We start from the raw sequence: 24294 nt of genomic DNA, 5'->3' as shown, positions 1-24294 counted from the left end.
AGCTGTATAGGCTCGAAAGCCTACTACCAATTAAGCATATTAGGTGATGTGCATCTCTGTAATGAGAAGGGGTGTGGTCTAATGACATCAACACCCTATATCAGGTGTGCATAATTATTAGGCAACGTCCTTTCCTTTGGCAAAATGGGTCAAAAGAAGGACTTGACAGGCTCAGAAAAGTCAAAAATAGTGAGATATCTTGCAGAGGGATGCAGCAGTCTCAAAATTGCAAAGCTTCTGAAGCGTGATCATCGACCAATCAATACATGTCTCGTAATGTTGTAGAACAAAAGTAACACATTGATGTTTATCAAAGGTTTCTATTTGTTAAAACAGAAAACCTCTGGCATTGTTATTGCAACAATTATTATTGCAATGTGATTTAATGGGAAAAAAAGATTGACGTGATTTTTCTGGCCTTGGAGTGTCTCGGGATCCCTCAGGAAGGATGCATGAATACCTTGTTTAGCCATGCAGCCAGGCTACACTTAATGATTTGGAAAAACTTCAAAAACCTTCCACACGTCTATGACGAGGCTACGTCTGTCATCTCTGCAGGTTCTCAAACTTGAGCATTTCGCGATTTTCTTTCATAAGGGTTTCTTTCTTTAATCGTTTGCTCCAGCCCTGTTTTTCATTTCTGTTCAGCTCGGGGAGAAACATGGCATCCAGCTGCAGAAAAACAAAGAGTTAAATGTTTTCCCGTTCCCTGTTGTACCTGTTTTGTTTTCCCTCTGTAAAGTGTGAAATTCTCTAGTATCTGTTCTGCCTGTGAGCAGATGCAGGAAATGGAGACACCTCTTTGGGGGATATGATTCATCTGGTCAGCTGCATAGTGAGATCTAATTTTGCTTCCAAAGAAGGCCATAAACAAGGCAGAAATGTGTTGGAAATGCTAATAAATTATTCAAGATGTGACATAACAGCGACATATTGCTTACTAACCTGCAGTTTCACCTGTGTAAAACTAGACAGGTGGATCCCACCCCACAGTCTGCTGTAATTTTCTTTTTGTGACCGAGGAAGAGGACACAGTGTCCTTACCGTTGTGCTGCTACTGATACTTCAGTGAGCTTTCTTTGTCGTTGACTGCAGCCTGTCTGTCAACAACACTGAGCAGAGAAATAACAAAGCACCTATCTGTCAAGCCCACTGCTCTCAGTTTTGCCAAATAATGCCACCAATGCCAGCAGACCTCTACAGCATGCCAGTCACCCAGAAACCCGAGGCAGGGGCCTCTAAAGGCGGTGGCTTCCCACTAAACGCCACTATGACAAGGCATTTATAAAGAATCGAAAGCTGATTAAAGTCCATTTATTTACAGGATGATGGCAGAGTTTTGTCTGCAATAGTGACGGCATTTGGCATCGCACCAAATGAGGGTCAACTACAGCTGGCGGGGCTTCAAAGCAAAGCTGCAGTGAGGCGTTTAGAGTTGGATCGCCAGCTCCTCGGAAAATTCCACTGGGTCTCTGCAGGCCTGCGCGTTTAGGATTCGCCGTTATCACCTGCGTTATTGTTAATATTCCAGTAACTGCAAATGTTTCTGTAACACACAATTACTTCCAGTCAGATATTTGTGGTTTTGCATTAGTTCTTTTTAAAAGGAAATCAAACACTATATGTTTGCTGATTGTAAAAGCACTTAGGTGGTCTATACATCCATACATGCTCAGGCAGCCTCTAAATTTCATGTTTAAATGTTATAAAATACTGAAAAGTAACCTGAGCACCAGGTTACTGCAGTAATAGAACGGTGGTTAGCAAGAAGGTCCTGAGTTCAATTCCACCATCACGCCGGGGTCTTTCTGTCTGGAGGTTCCACGTTCTCCCCGTGTCTGCGTGGGTTCTCCCCGGGTACTCTGGCTTCCTCCCACAGTCCAAAGATGTGCAGTTAGTGGGGATAGGTTAATTGGAAACACTAAATTGTTCCACGTTCTCCCCGTGTCTGCGTGGGTTCTCCCCGGGTACTCTGGCTTCCTCCCACAGTCCAAAGATGTGCAGTTAGTGGGGATAGGTTAATTGGAAACACTAAATTGCCCATAGGTGTGAATGTGAGCTCGAATGGTTGTCTCTGTATATGTGTTAGCCCTGCGACAGACTGGCAACCTGTCCAGGGTGTACCCTGCTTCTTGCCCTAAGACAGCTGGGATAGGTGGATGGATGGATTGAAAAAACCCAACAGATACCACTGGGATCAAAATGAGGTTTCAGAAAAGGGTAATTAATCTCAGATAAGTTATTTTCTCTACAGTTTGTTTCACTGAGTTTGTACTTTTGGAGTAAATAGTTGCATTTATTTATTAATATGACACATTTATAGAGAGGTGTACGGAAGAGGATTAGGGCCACTGGAAAAAAAAAAAAAAATTCTGACTTTATTCTCAGAATTCTGACTTTTTTCTCAGAATTCTGAGAATAAAGTCAGAATTCTGAGATTAAAGTCAGAATTTTTTTTTTTTTTTCCAGTGGCCCTAATCCTCTTCCGTAGAGGTGTTAAAGTCTTAATGTACAAAAGTATATACTAATATCTGAAAAATCCAGAAGAGGTGGTGACCACACTGAGCAGGGAAAAAATTTAAGTTTTCACAGAAGTCCTGTGAAAAACTAGCTACATGCTGTGACTCAATAACTTGTAGAACAACCATCATTCATTGTGGAGGAATTCTGACTCACTCTAATCTACAACTTTTCTGCAGTTTTGAGTTGGCTTTTGCGCAGCTCTCTTAAGGCCTGGCTACAGCGTTTCAGTAAGTTTGAGGTCTGCGCTCAACCAAAGCAGCTTGCTGCTGTGCTTGAGATTGGGCCAGGCTGTAGCCCATGGTTGACTCAGGCTACGTCCACACTAATACGTTTTCATTTGAAAAACGTTTTCTCTCTGTTTGGCCTCCCGTCCAAACTGAGACGGCGTTTTCACTCATGGAAAACGAGGCGTTTTGAAAACGCTGTCGAAAACGCATACATTTGAAAACGGTGCTTTTGCGTTGCAGTGTGGACATTCAAAAACGGAGACTTTCTAAAACGATGATACATGTTAGTCATATGATGCAGTCATGTGACCAATTAAACTAAGATAGCAGAGGGCATTATACAGCAGCTGTTTTGTTTGCGGTCAGTTTTGACAGCCCTACTAAAGATTAATATCAGTCTGTACATACTCCAGGTAGCTTTTCTTCAAAGTTTTTAAGTCTCACTCGCTTTTGCAACTTTGGATTTTTGTGTTACTTGCAGCAACAACTCCACCTCATTGTTAGTCCGTTTAAAAAAACTCGGTGCTTTTCCTCTACCTTTTGCCGCGACGTTTCAAAGAGCCGGAAAGTAAATAAACGGCAGACAGAAACGAGGCAGGCCGAATCTTCTTGCGTTTCACGCATGCGCAGTACTGGAACGTAAGCGTTTTGGGCCGTTTCAATGTGGACGCACAACTCTGAAAACGATGGTGTGGATTCGTTTTCAAATCTATCCGGGCCAGTGTGGACGTAGTCTCAGTGAGTGCAAGGTGCTCAAATCATCACCCCTCCACCACCATGCCTGACACTTTACATGGGGTGTTTGTGCTGATATGCTGTCTTTTAGTGTTCACCCGAAAACATGAATGACAGCCAAACGACTGGTGACCTGTCCAGGGCGTACTTCGCTTTTCGCCCCACCCGCCAGCCTCTGTGTCCCTGAATTGGATAGATGCTATTTCACCTGGGATGAGTTTCAGAGCCTTTCTGATAATAGATGGGCAGATTGGCACTTGTTTGATGAGGCAACTATTGGCCTGCACTACAGCTCTATGCAGATTTAGGATTTTAATCACAGACTTTTTATTTATTCTATGTGTCTCTCTGTCAAATCAGTGTGCAGAGCTTGTTCACAAACACTACCACTTATTTTTACCACTTCCTACATGCTTTAATTAGCTCACCAGCTACTCCCTGGTGCCGTTTGCCGCTGCCCAAAAACAACAAAATTGTAGCCCAGCAGTTAAACAATGGGCTTCACTTCACTGTAAAGCTGAATGGAGCCTCAGATTCAGCTGAATGTTTGATTTAACGCTGCCATTCGATTCCTCCTCCAGCAGCTTTTTCCTAACATGCTCTGTGTCAGTGAGTACTGGCCAAGTATGAGCACGGCTTTACACCCTTCAGTTGATTGTATCCGTTCTCCCATTATTACAGCTCTTCAGCTCTCACTTCCATTGTTTTGGAAAGTATTACGTACACGGGAGGAAAACCATTTTTCAAGCTGACTGCACAAAGCAGGCACTGATAATGTCGTCACGAGCAACACTGTGATTCTGCAACAGGAAGCCAGAATTTCCACTCGGTCCAAATGGGTCATAACTCAGACACTCCACTAGCAAGGTCAAGAAGTCTTAATTGACCTAAGACCTCGGTCGTTCCCGCCCTGGAGCATCTGAGCTGCTCCAAGCCCTCCACCTTAAGCGATGGAGGTTTTGTGTCTTACCAGGCGGGGGTCCGTGTGAAGCAGGAAGACTCTGGTTGGGCTAAAGCCAAAACACAGCGAGGATCACAGGTCTGGGCAACAGCTGGGGCTGTTTGAACGTCAGGTTCCCAGAAGCTTCGATAAAAGCCAGGGGTTCCGGTTATAGTTCAGGAGCACAGATTGTGTTTGTGTTGCAGGTCCAAGCTTTTTACTCCTGCATTGTTGTTTCCAGATTACGGTCGTAGCTCTGAAAGTTTGAACAGGGCTCAACGAGCTGCTGAGCGTGATGTATAAAACACAAATAAATAGTGATAAAAAGTAAACTGTTTGGATATTTGATATCTCAGGCGTTTACACAGGAATAATAGAGTTTGGCCTAACATTTACCTTTGGATGTTTACTCCACTGATACACAGTGTTATTGTTTTCATAAACAGGGCGCAAGTAGAGCCGCACAATAGAAACACAGAAGTGAGAGCACCTACAGCAGTAAGAGCTTCCACACAGCGCTCAACAATGTGCCACTATTCTTCCTTTCAGGCAGGAAGTAAGCCTCAATGTGGCTTTCCTGGTCACAACTTTAAATTAATAATCCAATAAATAAATGCAATATGAAATGGTGTGACCGGAAAGTAACTCCTTACTTTCCCACCAGTGTCGCCCTTCAGGGGTAAACTGGTGCCAAGTTCTGTGTTCAGAGAAACCCAAAACAAAATACATAAAGAAGGAGGATTTCTGGACTTGTATACACTTTTTATTTTAATCTTTTCCTCTTTGTGTTGTCTGCTGTGGATCAAAGCATGAAATTCCATTTAAAATTATGTCTCGTGAAGGAAATATGAAACACAGATCCTGATTTTAATAAGCAACTGAAAGAACTCTGTCTCATTTTCTCTGTCTGCCCCTCTCGATGTGATTGAGATGAATCAGATAGCGTAGCTGCATTATGTAAGATGAATGGAGCACACAGTAACACACATACACTGCAGCATCACGTTCAAAGCCGACTATAGTACTGACTCCGCGAGTTGACATTCGTGTCAGTCTTCCTTAGCAGTAAAGGAATTTTCCATTGACTTGGGGTGAGTTCCAGATTTTTTTTCCATGTCTGCGCTGTTAAATAAAACCAGCAAAGGTTGAAGAAGCTGAGGCAAAGCATGGGAATAATGTTTCCTCTTTATTTGCTTTCTAAGAACAATGAAATGCTTCTCATCAGCTCTGAACACAAATGTGAAATGTGCAGTGTTTCAGATTCTTATCCATCATGTGACAACATCAGGGAGACATCTGACATCGGACAACAAATGGTAAGGTGCCCACATCTTCGGCTTGTATTCATACATGTATGGTTTCCTACTCTTACTGAGACCTCAAAGCGCTTTTAAAACGATAAAACACAAAGTCGATTATATCTCATGTAAACTCGCACAGCAAATAAAGCTTTAGGGGCCGATTTCAAAAGAGTCGAGGATCAAACCTTCTTAGCAGACAGCAGCTCGACATCCTGAGCCACACCTGCTCACAACAGAGGCGGCCATGCCCAATCCAGAATGAATGGCGTTTTGGTGCGGGACATTCAGACCCTCTTTAATCGTAGTAAGAGATTTGGTCCACATCACTGGCAGGATGTCCAGCTTGTGGTTGGACTCTGTCAGGCTGCCCTTTGTCACCGATTCTGTTCATAGCGTTTGTGGTCAGAATTTCTTGGCACAGCCGGGAGGGGGTGGGGGTTACTGGTTTAGTGGGTACTTTCAGTCCACTTAGACTGCTTCCCACTGTGTGACCGACCTGGATAAGTGGCAGAAAATGGATGGATGAACATTTAGTGTAAATATGATTGTTCTTTGGCACCTTTTACAAAAGAGATACAATATTTTGGGGCTTTTTTGGATCCATCTATACAAATTTAAGCCGTTAAATGATGTTGGTAAATGAGCAAAGTGAAAATGTAAAAATGTAAACGGAAAAGTGTCTGAAATTTTGAATAGTTTGACCGAGAGGCAAACTTGTTAAAGACTTTATTCCGTGATTCTGAGCTGAATTCATGATGACTCATAATGAATAAAAGAAAGAAGAGAGAGCGAGAGAACAGATGTTACACAAAGGACAAAGACAGATGAGAGAAAGTGATGGAAGGCAGGATGAGAGATGGATGAGTCCCAAGTATGCAGAAGCAAGAGAGGAAAAAGAAGGTGTTAATCCCTCTTGGGCTGGTGGGAAGCAGGACGAGGTGGCTGGTTAGTGTCACAGCCACGACTGCCAGCACGATCCCTGAGAGTCACACATTTGTTAAGCTTTGGGTTGTGCTACTTTATGAATTGCACCTTTAATCTTAAAAATCATTTAAGAGGAAAGAAACTAAATTTGATGAATCCATGAATAAGAGACTGTGGATCTGGGTTTAATTATGCTGATAATGATCCATTTTCCCTTCTTGTTTCCTTAAGTTAGTCTGTAAGTCTCATTTGTAGAATGTAAATAGATGAATAGATAAATGCATAATATTTAAAAAATGACTTACTAACTAAAAAAGCAGGTTGATGTGAAAGCTAATTGCACTGACTGCCTGCAGCCACTAACCCTGCCATGCATTATTATAGAAGACATGAAGACATTATTACACAGGGGCACAAAAATTTCTGAATGAAATGTTGATCTACTCTATCAGTTCTTTACGAGCATTCATTCCAGTAGACAATAGCCATTTTATGATCTTCAGCTGAACCAGTGACGGAAGTCTGTTAGGGGTAGTTGAGTAATGCTAACATGGTGCCAACCAGGCTATCGACGCACTTTGAAACCAAACATCCTGCCTGAGATAAACCAAAGTCCTTCTTGAAGCCATTCTCACTGCTTAAAAAGCCTCGGGGCACTTTTTAGGCTTTTTAGTTGGGCGTTTATGTCTTTTATTACCAAAATGAATAAAAAGTGTCAAAAGATGCTGAGAAATTTTACAGACTTTTGCTCAAAATAAGATTTTTCATCATTTCCTCCGGAAATTAAACTTCTACAGTACCGCAAGAATTGATGCTTCTGAATTCACTCACATTGTGTTTGCATTTGCAACAATTAATGCAAAATAGTCTTTGCCCCTTTAGAAGATATTTAAACCAGCAACACGAGTTGATTCCGATTGACTTTTTATTGTAAAAGAACAATATAATACCATGTACAATATAATAATAATAATAATAATACAAAATCTGTACATTCTGTGGTTTTGCAGTACATTTGGAAGACTGATACAAAACAACTGCAACAGGGAGGGAGGTATTTACACGTGTAGGATCTGCCTATTGAGCCCAGCGGCTTTCTGTCACAAAAGATACAGGATATAAACGTGTATTGATGCAAACTCTTGTGCAGTTACAGTACTTTTGTTTCTTTGAAATCTTACATTCTCAAGTAAAACAAAAGCGTTACAACAGAGAATGAAAACTCCAGTGGTGTTGAGGCCGATTTCTAGTTCAGCACAAAGGGAAACCGGCTGTACGTAGAGACTTGATATTTATTTAAAAATTTCTTTTAGTGTATTTGATTTTTTGACACCAATACACTGACTCGTATTTTCAAACCTTAAAAATAAAGGTTTGCCTTGAAATGAACTCTTGTGTTTAAGATGAAAAATCTGGCCCATCAAAAGAACTCGTCAGTGTTGCTTTTTTACCACTACATGACCACCTTCTTCATTACACGGGTCCAGATTACGGCTTGATGAAATGGCTCCAGATACAGATAATCGACATTTTAAAAAAGAAAGAAAAGAAAAGAAACTGTACACGTTTTTGAAAAACAAACCTTACATTAAACGGCCTAAACTTTCTACGTTTTCTGTACCAAATCTAATTTTTTTTTTTTTCAGAAACATAACTATAATAATAAAAATAATAATAATAATAATAATACTCTTTGGCATTGTCATAGTCATTATCAAAAAAAAAAGAAGCAACATCATAGCAGCACTTTTAAGAACATTCAGATTCTCATATTACCCCAGTCTCAGTTTAAATTAATGATTTCTGTCAGTTTGATGTCGTTAATACTACCCTGCTCGGCTCTCTTGACGCAAGCAGGCATGTTTCTATCAGTCTGACCAGCTCAAACATTTTCTGCAAAAGCACAAAGCTGAGAGAATCAGTGCTATCGAGTCAAAGGAAAGTTCTCTACAGGTTATTGCAGGCGAAAACTGCATTCAGTGACATCTGCTATGAGGCCAGCTCATGAACAAACAACGTGTACCTTCTTTGTTCCAGACATCCGATTTCTTAACTCTTTGGTTCTGTGACAGTGTCAAAATGAAAGTGTTTTAAAGGGTTTTTTGTGTAACTTCCACTTTTTCTAGCAGCACTAGAGAACTTAAAAAAACAAAAAAACAAAACACCTTTCTGAAAGAGCGTCATTCTCGCTGGACAGAGCAACTGAGACATGCCTGCAGTTTTCAAGTCATTGCAATAGCCTCCGTCCTCTCTGCAGTCACCGGACACTGAGCACACATTCATGGGGACTTGATGGAGAATTCATTCTGCGATATGCACATGGTTCATAGTGCTGTGTTTTGTCATGCTGTATGCAAAGTTCAAGCAGACTCATCAGGACAAAGTCTTACACCTCACTGCCACTTTCCACAGCAGTACCGTTTGGGTTGGCCTCTAACTCTAACCCAGCTTGGCTCGTAGTGCCTTTTCAGAGCAGAGATGCGACTCTCGGAAAATCTCTCACGAGATGTCTTAACAGTCATATTTCGGACTCTCGTCTCAGAGGCCGGGGCTCTAGAGGCACCATGGCTTGGTTATGTTCGCTCTCTGAGATGTTGTCTGTCTGAGTGCCATCAGGGCCGACGCTGCCCCCGTTCCCCTCGTCTGTGTCCTCTTTGTTGTCCAGAGCCATCTCGTTTTCGTAGCAGAAGGAGTTGGAGTTTGAGAGAATGAATTTTTTCTCTGCCAGGTCTCTGGCGCAGCACAGAGGGGTGCTCGACACCTCGTATGTCTTATGGAAGCGGGAGTAGTCCACCTTGTAATAGTTCTTTTCCTCGAAGAGCACGGGCTCAAAGCGATGGCCCCAGAGGATCTCGCTGGCGACATAGGAGCTTCGGCACTGTGTGGTCATCGCCGTCGCCTCGACCATGCCCTCCAAGATGACTACGATTTCAAACTCCGAGTTCTCCAGGTCCTGTTTGCTCATGTCATAGAAAGGGCTGTCCTCATCGATCTCGTGTACAATGGTGATCGGGGAGACCAGGAAGATGCGGTCGACTCCGCTGTCAAAGCCCACATCTATGTCCATCTGGTCGAGGGGGATGTACTCTCCCTCCGCTGTTGTTCGGGATTTGAGAAGCTGGGCTCTCACATGTGCCTCGACCAGGTGGCTCTTCCTTAAGTTGCCCACACGCCACATCAGACAGAGCTTGTTGTCCCTCATGGCCACTGTAGCGTTATGGCTGAAAACCAGTGTTTCATTCCTCTTCTTGGGCTTTGCCATTTTTGCCATGACTGCACCAATGATGAAGGCGTCAATGATGCAGCCCACAATGCTCTGGAACACCACCATAAAGACAGCCACTGGGCACTCCTCCGTTACGTATCTGAAGCCATAACCGATCGTCGTTTGAGTCTCAATGGAGAACAGGAAGGCACCAGTGAAGCTACTAACATTGGAGACACATGGATGGTCATTATTTTCTAAGTCCCCGTGAAAGATGGCCACCAGCCAGAAGACGCAGCCAAAAAACAGCCAGGACAGGAGGAAGGCCAGGCAGAAGATGATGAACATCCACCTCCAGCGGATGTCCACACATGTGGTAAAGATGTCAGCCAAGTACCGCTGACCCTTCTCGCTCACGTTGATGAACTGCACGTTGCAGTGACCGTCCTTCTTTACAAATCTGCTCTGCGGCTGGTGCCTCGTGTGCACCTTGCCCTTGCTGTTGCCGTTGGGTACTGCCATTGTGGCAAGCTTCATGCCGTCCTCCTCTGATGACACAATGCTGTAGCGGCTGGCTCGCACGCTTCCCATCACCTCAGTCTGGGAGGGCTGTGCTGCTTCTGCTTTGGAAAACAGTCTAAGTTTCTGGAAAAAGCGTTGGAGAAACAGTTTTGAAACACTTCTGGGACCAACTCAGAGAGGAAATGGTTACAAAATGAGGCGGGCTGAAGGGATCCCTCTTCAGCCTCACTGGCCTCTGGATGCAGTGCAACAAAAGGAGGGTGAAGTGGTCACTCCTCTTTCATTGGGCGACTGGGCCTCATCAATGTCAAGTGCTACAAGGAAACAGAGACAGAAGGTGTCAATTAGGAAAACTAGCATCCAGATACATAAAGGTAAGTGAGCCTGCTGAACATGAAATCCCAATAGCTTGTCAGACGTGCATGCAGCCTGAGAAAAACCATCAAGAACTTAATACACGGGGCCAGAAAAGCTCACCTCTGTGCCAACAATATTTCATCCTGTTATGACAAACAACAACAGTGATATTTAACCCTCATCTAACATTTCAGCTTCCACTGAGAGAGGCCACACAGTAATTGCACTCAGGTCCCGTTATTGGCCATTTACAAAGTGGACTTATTTTTCTTGGCCGGGGCATGCTGACCTGGTCATTTCTTGCCAGACTGCGGGCTGCTGTGTTTCTATGGGATCTCGTGCTGCTGGTCTTGCACTGCTGATGGATTATGTAAACTATTTACACTGAGAAAGCCCAGATATGCAAACTATTTTCCTTCCTCTCATCCCTCAAACAATATTCAGCAAAATTTGAGCATGCACAACAACCTGCAACTGAAAATCCCCCCTCCCAAAAAAATAAAAAATAAAAAATCAGACGTAGATGCATCTAGGTGCTCAGTGAGGTGAAAATCACCCGAGCTGTTTAGCTAACGCAACTTAAAGTTCATTTTATTATGTACTACTACCATTATTATGACATCATCTAGCTAGTAAGAAAGATTTTAAGGTTTCAAGGAGACACTAAATGTGTGAAAACATTCAACTTGATTCAGCTTTCACCAGGTCAGTTTCAGGGTGGAAATTTGTCATTTTTCGATAGGTTTTGAGGAAAAAACGTGTGCATAAGAGACATGCAGCTTGTTGACGTTCAGAAAGCCCTCAGGGGTTTCTCCTCTCTGCTGCGATAACAGCTGCCCCACGAGGATTTTCTCAGCACAACTAAAACACCTCTCATTAATTTTCCTAGCAACAGGGTCTATATCGACCTAGCACTGCCTCCAGTGCCCTGTTATGTTTTTTCTGCGTTTGTTAGGATCGATTTCTCCTTGTGGCATGAGGCTTTAGGATGGGAAAGAAGTTGGCAGCAGAGAGCAGAAAGTTCCTCCGGGCCTGGAGGGTATCACATGCACCCTTAAAGCACAGAATATGTTGCCACAGCTGAGTCATACTGAAGTTTCACACCTGCAGGATGTTTAACTGGCTGATGCAATTTGGGCTTTTACTTACTTTGATTTAACTTCAAAAAAACGAGAGAAGGCACAGTTGAGTAAAGTTCAGCCCATCAGTACATTATTTAATGTGCATGCTGATTGCAGTGTAAGCTGCACTGTTGACCAGTGTGTATTTTTTTCTTCACACGGTGGCTTAAGTGCGCAGTACAGAAAAACTGCACGAATACAGCGTGTTTTCCTTTTCTCATTCAAAACAACCGAATATTTAACAATTTTTAACTATTTTAGAAAAAAAACAGTTGTACAACATTTCCTGAATAAGTAAACTCAAAATCAAAACTGTTGTTTTATTATTATTATTGCTGTATACACTTTTTTTTTAGCCTTTTAAACGTCGCTAAAAGAGTATCTAATCGTAAAGAGGCGGGCAGAGCTGCTCTCAGGCTGCACCAGATGCCAGCGACAAATGTTAACAGGTGCGAGGGGAAAAAAGGAGCTGCCTTCTGATGCAATCACCCGCACAGAGACGGACAGACCCTCAGACTGACAAAGACCCGCAGGTTTCGCTTCAACCGCAGCGTCACACTCGGGACCTCAGTGTGAAGCTTGAAGCGGTTATGACATGATAAAGTCAAACTTTTGGCGGGCCATCTGACTTCTGTGACAACAGAGAAGCCAGGGAGCTTGCGTGTGGAGAATCAAACCATCACACACGCTCCTCAGACATGCGTAAAGCACCTAATAAAGCATAACATCTTACATTAAAGCGCAAGAGCAGTAGATCTGTACAAGGAACGACTTAAAAGAAAATATCGTCTCATCTACCTGTTGCTCATTTGTAGACCGGTTGGAATCACCTCGGTGAAATAGTAATCCAGACTTCCTCTTGGGTTTTTGGGGGGGCTTTTGCGGATTCTTTTACAACCAGCGTCGTCTCCGTGCGTCTGCTTATTTTCAGTTTTGTATTATTATTATTTTGGAATCAACAGGATAAAACCACAAACCTTCTCTCATCTCTCTGGAAGACCGGTCTCTACTATGTGCTTCGCACTGAGTTCCCCCAAAGCATTTTAAACAGTAGCGCACCGGCACGGCCCGCCCACCGGCTCCGCGCCCGGCCAATGACTGGGAGGAGGGGGGGCGAACGCGCACCGTGGTAGAGGCGTAATAACTCGCTGTTTTTTCTGTCATTTCGAGCGTTTGATCCACGCGAGCGATGAGAACAGGACACAACAAGAAGGAATGGCGAGCAATTACACTGTAGCTGGGCCACGACGCGATAAATATAAAAAACGAGGGGTGAGGGCGAAAAGTTAAAACACGAAGCGGCATAAATATAAATATTATTTTCATGGGTCTAGAAAACAAAACGTCCACGTGGTACATTTGGATGAAGTTTGCGGCTAAGATAAATGCGTTAAAGGTGGTGTGCAACTACTTTATCCTAGTAACACAAACAGAAGAAAATCCGTTTTTTAATCCCTTTCAAACTCGAGGAATCTGGGACTTCCACGCCTCTTCCCACCTGCTCCTGACAGTTTGCTTGTCATTCTTTTTTTTTTCTGTGATATTCGCTGTTTTCTTAGATCTTCTTTTTTAATGTGAGTATGGAAAATGTGCTCTGTTGGAAAGAATGACTCACTCAATAAAGGCCTACATGCCTGTATTATGATATGACTGTCTTTCTCCACTGAGCTATCGAGTTGCTTCGGATGTTTAGACTGTGCATCTGTTGCCCTATAATTTTAGGTCAGGCTCGTAGTTGTGCTGCCTTAAAGCCATTGACTAAATCATTCTTCCTGCTTACTAATTCATGATAAACATTACCCGCAACTGCGTGCTTTTTCACCAAGCCTTTTGTTAGTTTTATTTTTAGTTCTGGGTATTTATAGCAGCGCATATATTTAGCCCAAACCACCTGTGTCAGTGAGCTGTGCGCCCTATGTGTGTTTGCTTTCCATGCCCAATTTCCAGCAATAAAGGGAGCGACACATGCAGCGGGTCGGTGCTGCATGTGGACCACAAGGTGGAGAGCTGGAGACTGGAATTAACCACGCCAGTGCCTCCCACACAGAGAGCTCTGAAATGTGACAGAGGGGAACTCGGGCTGACCTCTTCAAGCAGCTTTGTGTCACGGCAGCACCATGTCTGGAGAATTCAGATGAAATATGTAAACACGGTAGAGTCTTGATGTTAATTACAACGTTTTGACATCAGTAAAGACTAGATTTTTCAGCCTTTTGCACTCCAATGCTTGTGTTTTTAGCCTTTTAAACTAATGCAGGACTGAGAAGGCGCTGAGATTTCTGAGCCACTGGCCAATAATGATTGTTGTTGGCCTTTTTAATAGCCTGAGAGGGTGAATGGAGGGCTACAGCCTGGACAGCTCACCAGTTCATCATACGCAGCCACACGCGGTCACATCTACAGCCAATGTAGACTCACCAGTTATCCTAACGAGCATGAACAGTATCCCCGCTTTAAACCATCAAATTGTTTTATGCAGAGAATAAACATGATATAATTCATTGCTAATCTTCGAGCTGCTGGTTTTGGTACCAGTGGACAGAGTCATGCCAGCTCTCATGAACTCCTTTTTCCAGTTGTGTTCCTGATGTAAGCTAAATGGCTGCTGGCTTCATATTTACTCTGCTCTTTGTGTCTCTATTATAGTCTCTAATCATGTTTCCTAATGTGGACCCACCACAAGCAGGAACAAAAGCTGGATCTTCAGAGCTAACATTTGCAAAACTGCTTTTTTGCATCCTTAATGCCAAGAGTAAGTAATGCATGTGTATAAATATAGATCTGAATATATTTATTTCTGTAGGAGTGATGAGTGCTGTGTTGTTTTGTTTTCCAGTACACTCTGGGTCCAATTTTCTGTCTTTAAGCGATTATACAGAGAGAGACTGACTATGTGTGGAAGTCTGTTTGTGTTTTACTGTTAGCCAAGCTACTGTTAGCCTCTGTGCTATAGCTGAGACTTGGTGGGGAGTGTTATGGTCTAGCTTCATTTAGCAGATGTTAGCAAGTCCTCTGTGTCCAAAGACAACTGTTAGCTGTATCTCACCTGCTCTTTATAATGTATTTCATCTTTTAATAGTAGATTTATGTTTTTATCACACAGAATACACACATGGAAGCTGATCATGACGGGGCTATATGTGACAAAGAAAATGCCCAGTTGGATACAAGTGTCTTCATTCAAGCTGTGGCGGTCCTCCCTGGTTTGGCTAGCACAGGCGTGTGTCTGCTGTCCACCAGAGCTCAAACACATGTTTGAACATATTTTAGAAGGTGCAAACTCTAAAAAACTAAAACCCATGGGAGCCAGCAGGCTTTAGTGTTAAGTTTAAGATAAAAATAGAGGTAACTAAATCAGTTTTCTTGGAATTTAAAAAAACAAAACATGATTAGTTTTGCAGGAGATGGTCTGTATCTCATTGTACAACTGTACAGTGACAATAAAGGCATTCTATCTATCTATCTATCTATCTATCTATCTATCTATCTATCTATCTATCTATCTATCTAAACTGTTGTGCAAAAGTCTTGAACCACCCATTTATTTGTTTTTGCTATGGAAATGGATGCAATGATTTATTACAGTGTGCAAGTATACATGGAAATACAGTAAACAGAGTTTTCTACAAGTCTAATGACATTGAAAGTCAACATTTGGTATGAGCAACTTCATTCTTCAACACAGTCTAAACTTACTGAGACGGCTTTCTGTTGGCAACAAAGCAGGAACAAATTGGTTCTTTGCCAAGTTGTCCCTTATGGGCAGAAACGGCCCTAACCAATCTGGCGCCCTAGGCAAGATTTTAGGTGGCGCCCCCCTACATCAGCAGTGTTGTAACAAATAATATTTCTATTAAATAAGCTTTACTTTGCATTTTAATTAACGTGGGATTATTTTTTTGTATTTAGAAATAATAGTACCAACTTTTTTTTTTTTTCAACATTTGTGGCACTGGCGTGGCGCCCCCTGATGGACGGCGCCCTTAGCATTTGCCTATACGGCAAATTAGGTTTCCTCCAAACCTAATTCATCCCTTCCACCTACCTTCCTCTCGAACTGCCTTATGGAGATTAGATCATGGTTCTCCTACAAACTTAACAGTAATAAAACAGAAGTTTTACTCGTTGGTACAGCCTCTATCTTAACCAAATTTCACAGTTTCTCCATTAATATTGACAATTCCCCCACCCTTCCTTCCCCACAGGTAAAGAGTTAGGGTGTCATACTTGACAGTACTCTCGCATTTCAGTCTCACATTAATTACATAACCCGGTCTGCGTACTTTCACTTGCGTAACATTAACCGACTTCGTCCCTTCCTTACTCCCCATGCTGCTGCAATCTTTGTCCATAGTCTTATTACTTCCTGGATCAATTATTGCAGCTCCCTCTTGTTTGCTCTCCCCAATAAGTCCCTCCATAAACTTCAGCTTCTTCAGAATTCTGCAGCTCAGGTCATAACTCGTACTCCCTTAAGAGACCATATTACCAATTCTTCAACAGCTTCACTGGTTGCCCATAGAAGCCAGGATAAGCTTTAAAATCTTAGTTCTCACGTTTAAGTGCATTCATAACCTTGACCCTCCTTATCTCTGTGATCTGCTTCATATCACCACAGTTTCCCGCTCTCTCAGATCTTCATCTACCACTCATCTTCTTGTTCCTTCTGCTCGTCTCATCACTGTGGGGCACAGAGCTTTCAGTCGCTCTGCTCCTCGGCTCTGGAGCTCACTTCCTTCCATCTTAACAAATATAGATTCCCTTCTCTTATTTAAGTCACAGCTCAAAACCTACTTGTTTAAACTGGGTTACTCGCTTTAATACAGATCCTACTTGCTGTCAAATCTTGTTTATTTGTTTTTTTGTTTTTATTTGTTGTTGTTTTTTCATTTTAATTAATTTTAATCTACTGTTTTATTGATATCTTTTTCTCTTTGTAAGGTGACCTTGGGTTTCAGAAAGGCACCCTCAAATAAAATGCATTATTGTTATTATTATTAGAGGTTTCCTCCTGTAAAAAGGGAGTTTTTCCTTCCCACTGTCAGCAGAGTGCTAGCTCATAGGGGTTCGTCTGATTGTTGGGGTCTTTCTGTTTTCTCTGTATTATTGTAGGGTCCTTATCTTACAGTATACAGTGACTTAAGGCAAATGTTGTTGTGCTTTGTTGCTATACAGATATTAAAATATATATTTTAAATTGAATCTCACATGTTTATAGAAGCAGAATGTCAACCAGTATTCAATTGATTTTGTTTGGTGTTTATTTCTGATATAATTTTCTGATGTCCGGTAACCCTTCTGGGGGGCACGTGCCACACCCATTTGTAAAATCCTGGAAACACCTCTGCTCATATTACATGATTTAAGTTCTTTATATTTCTCAAAATTAATCTCCACTTACAGACTAGATTCCTCTATGTTCTCCTCCTGCTTCTTTCTGCAGGTAGTAGCATAAAGTTTGCATTATTCATTATTGCCATAGGAAGATGGTACACCTGTATACAACTCGAACTCATGAATGATGCATCACATCTTTATGGCGCTGCGGCATCTATACAGCGAGTGATGGGTGTGGCTGGAGTTGTCAGATGCTGCACAGAAAGTAATTATACTGTAGATGTTTTTAAGCCTCTGTCCAAGGGAGAGTTGTTCATGTTGCTCTTCACATCGACCAACTTCCGCACACGCCGCTCGTCAGCAACACTACAAATTTACTTGGACTTTCTCTTGATGCTGAGAATTATAATTCTCTTTAGTCCCTCCTTTAAAACAAGAATGTGGCTTTCAAGGTACTCTGTGTATTGTGTCAACATCAAGGATCATTAAAAGCCATGAAATTAGTGACTCATTGGTTTCACTGTAATAACAGTGTATGTTTAGCTATTCTAATAACAAGCCAATCAAATGTCCTTATGCAGTGAGGTCAGTGGTGATCATAAGACAGAGGGGGTCAGACAGGCCTGTAAAAACTAAACTGTGGCCGTCCTGGGGGCCTCTGTGGGATGACGCCGTTCATCTGAAAACAAATTTTGCTTCAGTTGCAGATGAGCTTCCAAATGTGAAGTCAGGCTTTATTTACAAGCAGCTGCAGCCAAAAGTTCTGTTTCATCATGAAAGGATCAGCGTGAAGTGTTACTGAAAGTTTGTGACGTTATTTCAGTTGTACTTGTTTTGTTTCAAGGGGAAAAAAATCACTGCGTCTATAAATAGATGTTTAAAAAGACCGGCCAGTGGGTGAATTCGGTCATCTGGACAATCCTGTGCTTCAGCTTGGGGAAGACTCTGTTCTTTTCCAGTGCACAATTCAAGCTCCATAGTGATATGGTTGGATGAGTATAATGTGGAAGAACTTGACTGGCCCACACAGACCACAACCATATCAAACACCTTTGAGATGAATCAGCATGAAAACTGCAAGCCCGGCCCTTTTGTCCAACATCAGCATCTGACCTCAAGAATGTTCTTCTAAATGAATGAGTGAAAATCTCCACAGTATCTTCAGAAAGCCTTCCCAGAAGAGCTGAAGAGCTCCGTGCAAGATACAAACTGTCTGAAGACATCAGCAAACAAAAGCTGAAGAGTTACAGGTGAACGGTGCATCATCAGGCCCACTGAGAGCATGCCCAGGCTGGTCGGACCCTCTAACACAGTCAGAATCTGAGTGAACAAAACTGAGCGATTGAGTTGCCTGACGGGAAGACCGTTAAAGCAGCATGCAACATCACCATGGCCTGAACAACATCAAGCGCTTGGAACTGACCAGTTTTACATACGTGATGAAAAAGAATACATGTTTTTAATGGGATTCTGCAGCGGTGCAAATCAAAGCCACAAAGCAGCGTGTGGGGCAGGAGCATCTGGTTATCGTTGTCTGTCTGGTTACTTCACATTAAAGTGACTTTCCCGATCAAAGCTTTTGTTCTCAGACACAAACCATGATCCATCTTAGGGATGATCATCAAAGTTGATACACAAACCATATATGTAAGCATCACTTTTTAAAATCTTTGACAATGGTAGCCTTTTATAATTAGCATTTTTTTCAGATGTAACAAAAATCTTCTTGGAAATACTTTTTTTTTTCCACAGTGCCTTCTCCGCATCTCTTCCTCAAATCATAAAATATTTATGCATCTGCATTTTTTTTAACTTAACAAAAAGCAAACAAGTTTCTGTGTGTGTGTGTGTGTGTGTGTGTGTGTGTGTGTGTGTGTGTGTATGGGAACAAAATGCCAGTCCCCACACGTTTGAAGGCATTTTTGAGGCTCAAAATGTGGTTTTAGTGTCAGGGTTACAGTTGGGTTATGGTTAGGTTTAGGCTAAGGATTAGGGTTAGGTATTCATTTTTGATGGTTAGGGTAAGCGGCTAGGGAAGCATTATGTCAATTAATTAAGATATAAAAATGAGTTTGTTTGTGTGTGTGCAAGACAGAGAGAAAGATGGCTTGACGAGCAGGTTTTATTTAAAATTACTAAACAAAGATTCCTCCACCACAAACATAAAAGAACAGAACATTTTCCCTGTGTGTTATATAAACTTTGACTTACATCATAATATGGGATGTTACTGTAGTCACCTGCATGACTTCAATTTATTTGCCATCAGCAACGCCAAGACTTTAAACTTTACATTAAATATTTGACCTCTTGAGTCAAAGTCATATAGCCTTCCCCTTTAGAGGCTGTTCTTGATTATCTCATCCTGGCTCATAATTACTCATTTTTTAACCTTAAGGACACATACATATGATCACTTTTGCCTCATAAAAATTTCTCAGTGCAAGTTTTACAACTTTGTGTTTTTAACACAGAGTGACACCCGCTAAACCCAATCCAGTCAGCATGGTAATCAGTAATCACAGTTACGTGCTTGTGGTTATTGCAGCCTGGTTGTACCCCAGTGTAGTCGAGCGTGGATGAACTCATCTCCAGTGTTTTTCAGATAAATGTTCTGATCCTGTGAACTCTAGTTTTAAGAACTCCACCTAATAAGCGGTAAAAAATGTTGTACTAAACCGGATGCTCAGGTGCTGTACTATCAGTATTATTTTGACAATAAGCCAAACAAGGGTTTGTGTTTACACTGCATTGTTGTGCCCGTGTTTAGACACAGAAACGGTAAAAGTCATTAGTTCAAAAGTGGAAAATGTACATTTCATTCATGAAATTCCTTTGCTGCTTATACAATTTTGGTCACATGGGGCGATCGTGGCTCAAGAGTTGGGAGTTCGCCTTGTAATCGGAAGGTTGCCGGTTTGAGCCCCGGCTTGGACAGTCTCGGTCGTTGTGTCCTTGGGCAAGACACTTCACCCGTTGCCTACTGGTGGTGGTCAGAGGGCCCGGTGGCGCCAGTGTCCGGAAGCCTCGCCTCTGTCAGTACGCCCCACGGTGGCTGTGGCTACAATGTAGCTGCCAGCACCAGTGTGTGAATGTGTGTGTGAATGGGTGGATGACTGGATATGTAAAGCGCTTTGAGGTCCTTAGGGAATAGTAAAGCGCTATACAAATACAGGCCGTTTACCATCTTCCTGCAAAATATTAAAACAAATAAAATTAAGATGTACCAAGCCACGCTCAATGGGGAAGATGTGAGGTCTTATATTGGGAGGCTTCAACAAAAGTTAGAACAATGACCTCTGTCTGCTGACAGCACTGGGTATTTTAACTGTGTTATCTGCCACAAGGACCGTCCAGCTGCCTGTACATAAAGCAAAGGGTTTATCAAGCTTCTGTGAGGTTAGAACTTCAGAATCTGGATCACCACACCGGCTATCGTCACCTACTTTTGTAAAGTCAAGTGATATTTCCAAAAGCCTGTCTATATTTGAAACTATTTATCAATTTCTCAAGCTGCACAAGCTAAAACTTTGTCCCATCATGAACACCATTGCAGGATTCTTTGATGAAATAGAATTTCACAGCTTTGCTTTCAATTTTCTTCACTTGACTGATTATTTGGCTGAGTCAGAGTTTCTTGATCCTGACTATTGTCTGATTGAGATGGTGCAACACTTGGTATAGGTTGGCTGTCACTCACAAGTTCCACCTTTACCATCGGGGGTTTCAAATATTTATCACGGTGATCCTGAGATGGCGATTGTGAAGGGAGCCGTGGGGAAGAGCTGGGTGAATGTCGAGGTGAGTGTCGTGTGAGCTGCAGTTGCTTCTTCTCTTCGAACTCCTTAGCGCTAACCAGGGGGACGTGTATCTTTTCAGTGCGATGGAACAAGTTGTAATCCACCCTGTAGCTCTTCCTGCCGACTCTGATCATCTCCTGGAACAGCTGACCCCAGAGGATCTCGTTTGGAGTGTAAGAGGTTCGCGTCTGATGCAGAATACCTGTGGAGTCATCTGTGTAGGTAAATGACACAACCAGTTCAAAGTCTGCTCTCTGCAGATCGGCATAAGTCATGGAGTACAGCGGGCTGCCAGGTTCAATCTTGTGATAGATGGTGGTTGGTGTGGCGAGGATGATGTCCTTCTGCTGGATGACCAAGTCTTCATAAGTCACATCAACTCTCCCAGTGGCGTGCATCGTACTGCGGACTATCTGGGCGGTAGCTGTCCCCTCCACCAAGTGGTACCTGCGGAAGTCCCCAACTCTCCAGGAAAGATAAATGTAACCATTACGAAGGTTGATGACAGCACGGTTGCTGAAGCCCACCGTCTGCGCCCTCTTTCTGGCCGAGGCCATTTTGGCAACAGCAATTCCAATGACGAACGTATCAATGAAGCAGCTCATGACGTCTTGTATGGTGACGATGATGATGGCATGCATGCAGTTCTCAGACATTCCTCTGAATCCGTAACCAATGGTGGTCTGAGTTTCGAGCGAGAAGAGGAAAGCGGCTGTGAAGCTGCGGACTTCAAACACGCAGGGTTCAGTGTTGGGATCCTTGATGTCTCCATTAGCGAGAGCGATGACCCAGAAGAGGATTCCAAAAAAGAGCCAGGACAGAATGTAAGAGAGAGCAAAGATCAGAAACATCACCCTCCATCTGATCTCCACCAAGGTGGTAAAGATGTCGGTCACAAACAGCAGCCTCTCCTCAGGAACATGGCGGAACATGATGTTAGAGCTGCCTTCTTTACGTACGTAGCGGTATTTGTTGGGTCGGGGTCCATTTTCGGTCTTCATGGGGATTTCATCAGTGCGGCTCACAGACGTATACTGTCTGTGATGCATCTTCCAGAGGCTGCAGGGAACATATCAAAGATATCATATGCAAAAATGCAAAAACAATGACAAAGACAATAACAGATCATTCTTTGATGTTGCAAGGTGGTTAGTACCATGACTAGAAGGTTCCTGGTTTGAACTTCTGCTCGGTTTAATTGGTGAGTCTAAATATTTTTAGGAGTGGATGTGAAAGTGAATGGTTCCCCATGGACTGCCTGAGATCTATCCCACCTTATGTCCAAAGTCAGCTTGGAGAGTCTTTGTAAGGGATAAGCAGTTAACAAAACGTATGGAACGATGGATATTCTGATATTGTCATTGAATAACCACTTAAGTATTTTTTAAAGGAAAGATCCAACCATAAACCATTGTTTGCATTATGGTTTTAAAATATGAGAACATGTTGCTTTCCCTGCTCTTACCTTACTTTAAACAGTATATTTGAATTTTTTTGGCCTGTTGGGTGGATAACACAGGATATTTGTGCAAATCAACTGTCTTCAGGATGTTTTTCTTTGGATTAATCTTGAAAATAGCAAAAAAATTAAATTAAATGATAATAAAATCATTTGTTTGGGGTTTTTTTTTAAGCTAGAAAGGCTGGATGTGTCATGGTCTGTGGGAGTGCCTGGAGGGGTTTTCCTTCTGTGGCTGCTGAGCCATCCCTTGGGGGCGGAGACTTCAGTGCTTCACCTGAGCCTCATCTGCGAGCAATCAGCGGGAGACCTACTTAAGCTGACTCAACTGGCTCCTCTTCATCAGTTTGTTCTACTCTTCTTGGTGATAAATGACGTTTACCCTTCGTGGTGGTCCTTGTGTGATTTATCTCTTGGAGTAATTTCTGTCTTCCCTTCATTCAGCGGAGTTCCAACCCTGGCTTCACCTTACTTGGACAGTCTCTGTCTCCCAGCCTGCCCTCCGACCTCCACGCTTCAGCTTGAGACCCTCCAGATGCTTTCCACGGACCTATCTCCCCTCCCCTCAGTGATACTAACCCGGTCTGGCACAGTAAGGCAAACAATTCTTCAGTTTCTAACGATCAAGCTCCAGTTTTCTCTTCAGACTATAACTACCTCTCCCTCTGTTACAGAATATTCCCCCGGCTCTCTGACCTCTTCCCCATTCCTGCAACTAGCCTTATTGGGCCTCACTCGTTACTTTAGGTCACTGTTCCAATTAAGTATCACTGTAAAGCACTCCTCGCCTGTGTTTGTCTGCGTTTTCGGGTCCACTTAACTGGACGAACCTTTCAGTTCATGACAGGATGGATAATCGTATCTCCCAGATCTTTAGAATTTACCTCCTAACTAACTTTGAATCAGTTCCTGACAAGAGTGTTAAAATCAACAGCTTTCTATAGTTTGCCACTTTGGACTGAGAGCTGTGCAGTTGGTATTGTAGTTAAATTGACCCAAAACCTGAGTGAAGGTCATTAGAGTAATGCAGGTCATGACAATTGGAGCCAACAGACAGACAAGCAGACGGGCAAGTCTGCAGACTGAACAGCCGCCGTCTGATGTCTGACCTAAATCAGGAGTCCAAAAATTGTGACACAAAAATGCACATTTTTGTTAAGGCTCTAATTACACTTCTGCACATGCACCTGAAATATCCTCATTTATATTCAGCTCCATATCCATGTTCAAACTGCCTCAGGAGAGTAGCAAAGTGCTAGATAAGAGTCGATCCATTTACTATTACCATTCATAAAGACAAACTGAATTAATTTTGACTCTACTGCTTATTAGCTATTGAGTGTTTTTGGTGTCACGATTAATTTCTGACAAGAAGCAGAGATGTGATATACATAAAGCTGTTTAATTATTTAACATCCTCATTTGGAACATCCCAAAGGGCTTTTTACTGTGAGAGTAAAACGCCCGCCCTCTTCCATTTTCCACTTTCTCTCTTTCCAGACTCTGATGCTGGAGGAATCAATTAAGAGTGGAGGTCTCCCTGTATTGAAACATCAGTTGGTAATCTCCAAGGTTATGTCATTTGTGTGGTATTTTATAATTTTGTCTTCATTGTAGATTTGTTCTGAAGGTGTATTTTTAGGCAGCAATATGGGAATGTTTACCATGAATGATCCTACTTTTCCTGCTATTTGTGTTAATATGTTTAATCCTAATGGGGCAGTTGCCTGGAGATACAAAACTCACTGCAACAGTGCTTGCTCGAGCTGCCACTTCTTTTAGCTTCTTACTTAGTTTTTGTTTAATAAGCCATTGCTAAGGTGATGGCATTCATGCACCTTCA

The 24294-nt window shown here is 42.5% G+C and overlaps 2 protein-coding genes across 2 annotated transcripts; both read right to left on the bottom strand.

Annotated features, from left to right (window-relative positions):
- Nucleotides 1-9085: 9085 nt before the first annotated feature.
- kcnj2a (potassium inwardly rectifying channel subfamily J member 2a) lies at nucleotides 9086-10446 on the bottom strand. Its single transcript, XM_085361084.1, has one exon. It carries the CDS (start codon nucleotides 10444-10446, stop codon nucleotides 9169-9171), a length of 1278 nt encoding a protein of 425 aa, XP_085217210.1. The 3' UTR covers nucleotides 9086-9168.
- Nucleotides 10447-20784: 10338 nt separating this feature from the next.
- Nucleotides 20785-22041, bottom strand: kcnj16a (potassium inwardly rectifying channel subfamily J member 16a). Its single transcript, XM_085361083.1, has one exon. It carries the CDS (start codon nucleotides 22039-22041, stop codon nucleotides 20785-20787), a length of 1257 nt encoding a protein of 418 aa, XP_085217209.1.
- Nucleotides 22042-24294: the final 2253 nt, after the last annotated feature.

The sequence above is a fragment of the Diplotaxodon limnothrissa genome, linkage group LG8, assembly GCF_057381915.1.
Source record: "Diplotaxodon limnothrissa isolate DT_005_m linkage group LG8, D_limnothrissa_male_GT1.1, whole genome shotgun sequence".
NCBI classification, from domain to species: domain Eukaryota; kingdom Metazoa; phylum Chordata; class Actinopteri; order Cichliformes; family Cichlidae; genus Diplotaxodon; species Diplotaxodon limnothrissa.
Note: the sequence above shows the minus strand (reverse complement) of the source record. Positions and strands in the feature narration are given on the sequence as shown.

Excerpts from the sequence above, each read along its gene's own strand:
- kcnj2a (XM_085361084.1), bottom strand. The coding sequence starts at position 10,446 with ATGGGAAGCGTGCGAGCCAGCCGCTACAGCATTGTGTCATCAGAGGAG.
- kcnj16a (XM_085361083.1), bottom strand. The coding sequence starts at position 22,041 with ATGCATCACAGACAGTATACGTCTGTGAGCCGCACTGATGAAATCCCC.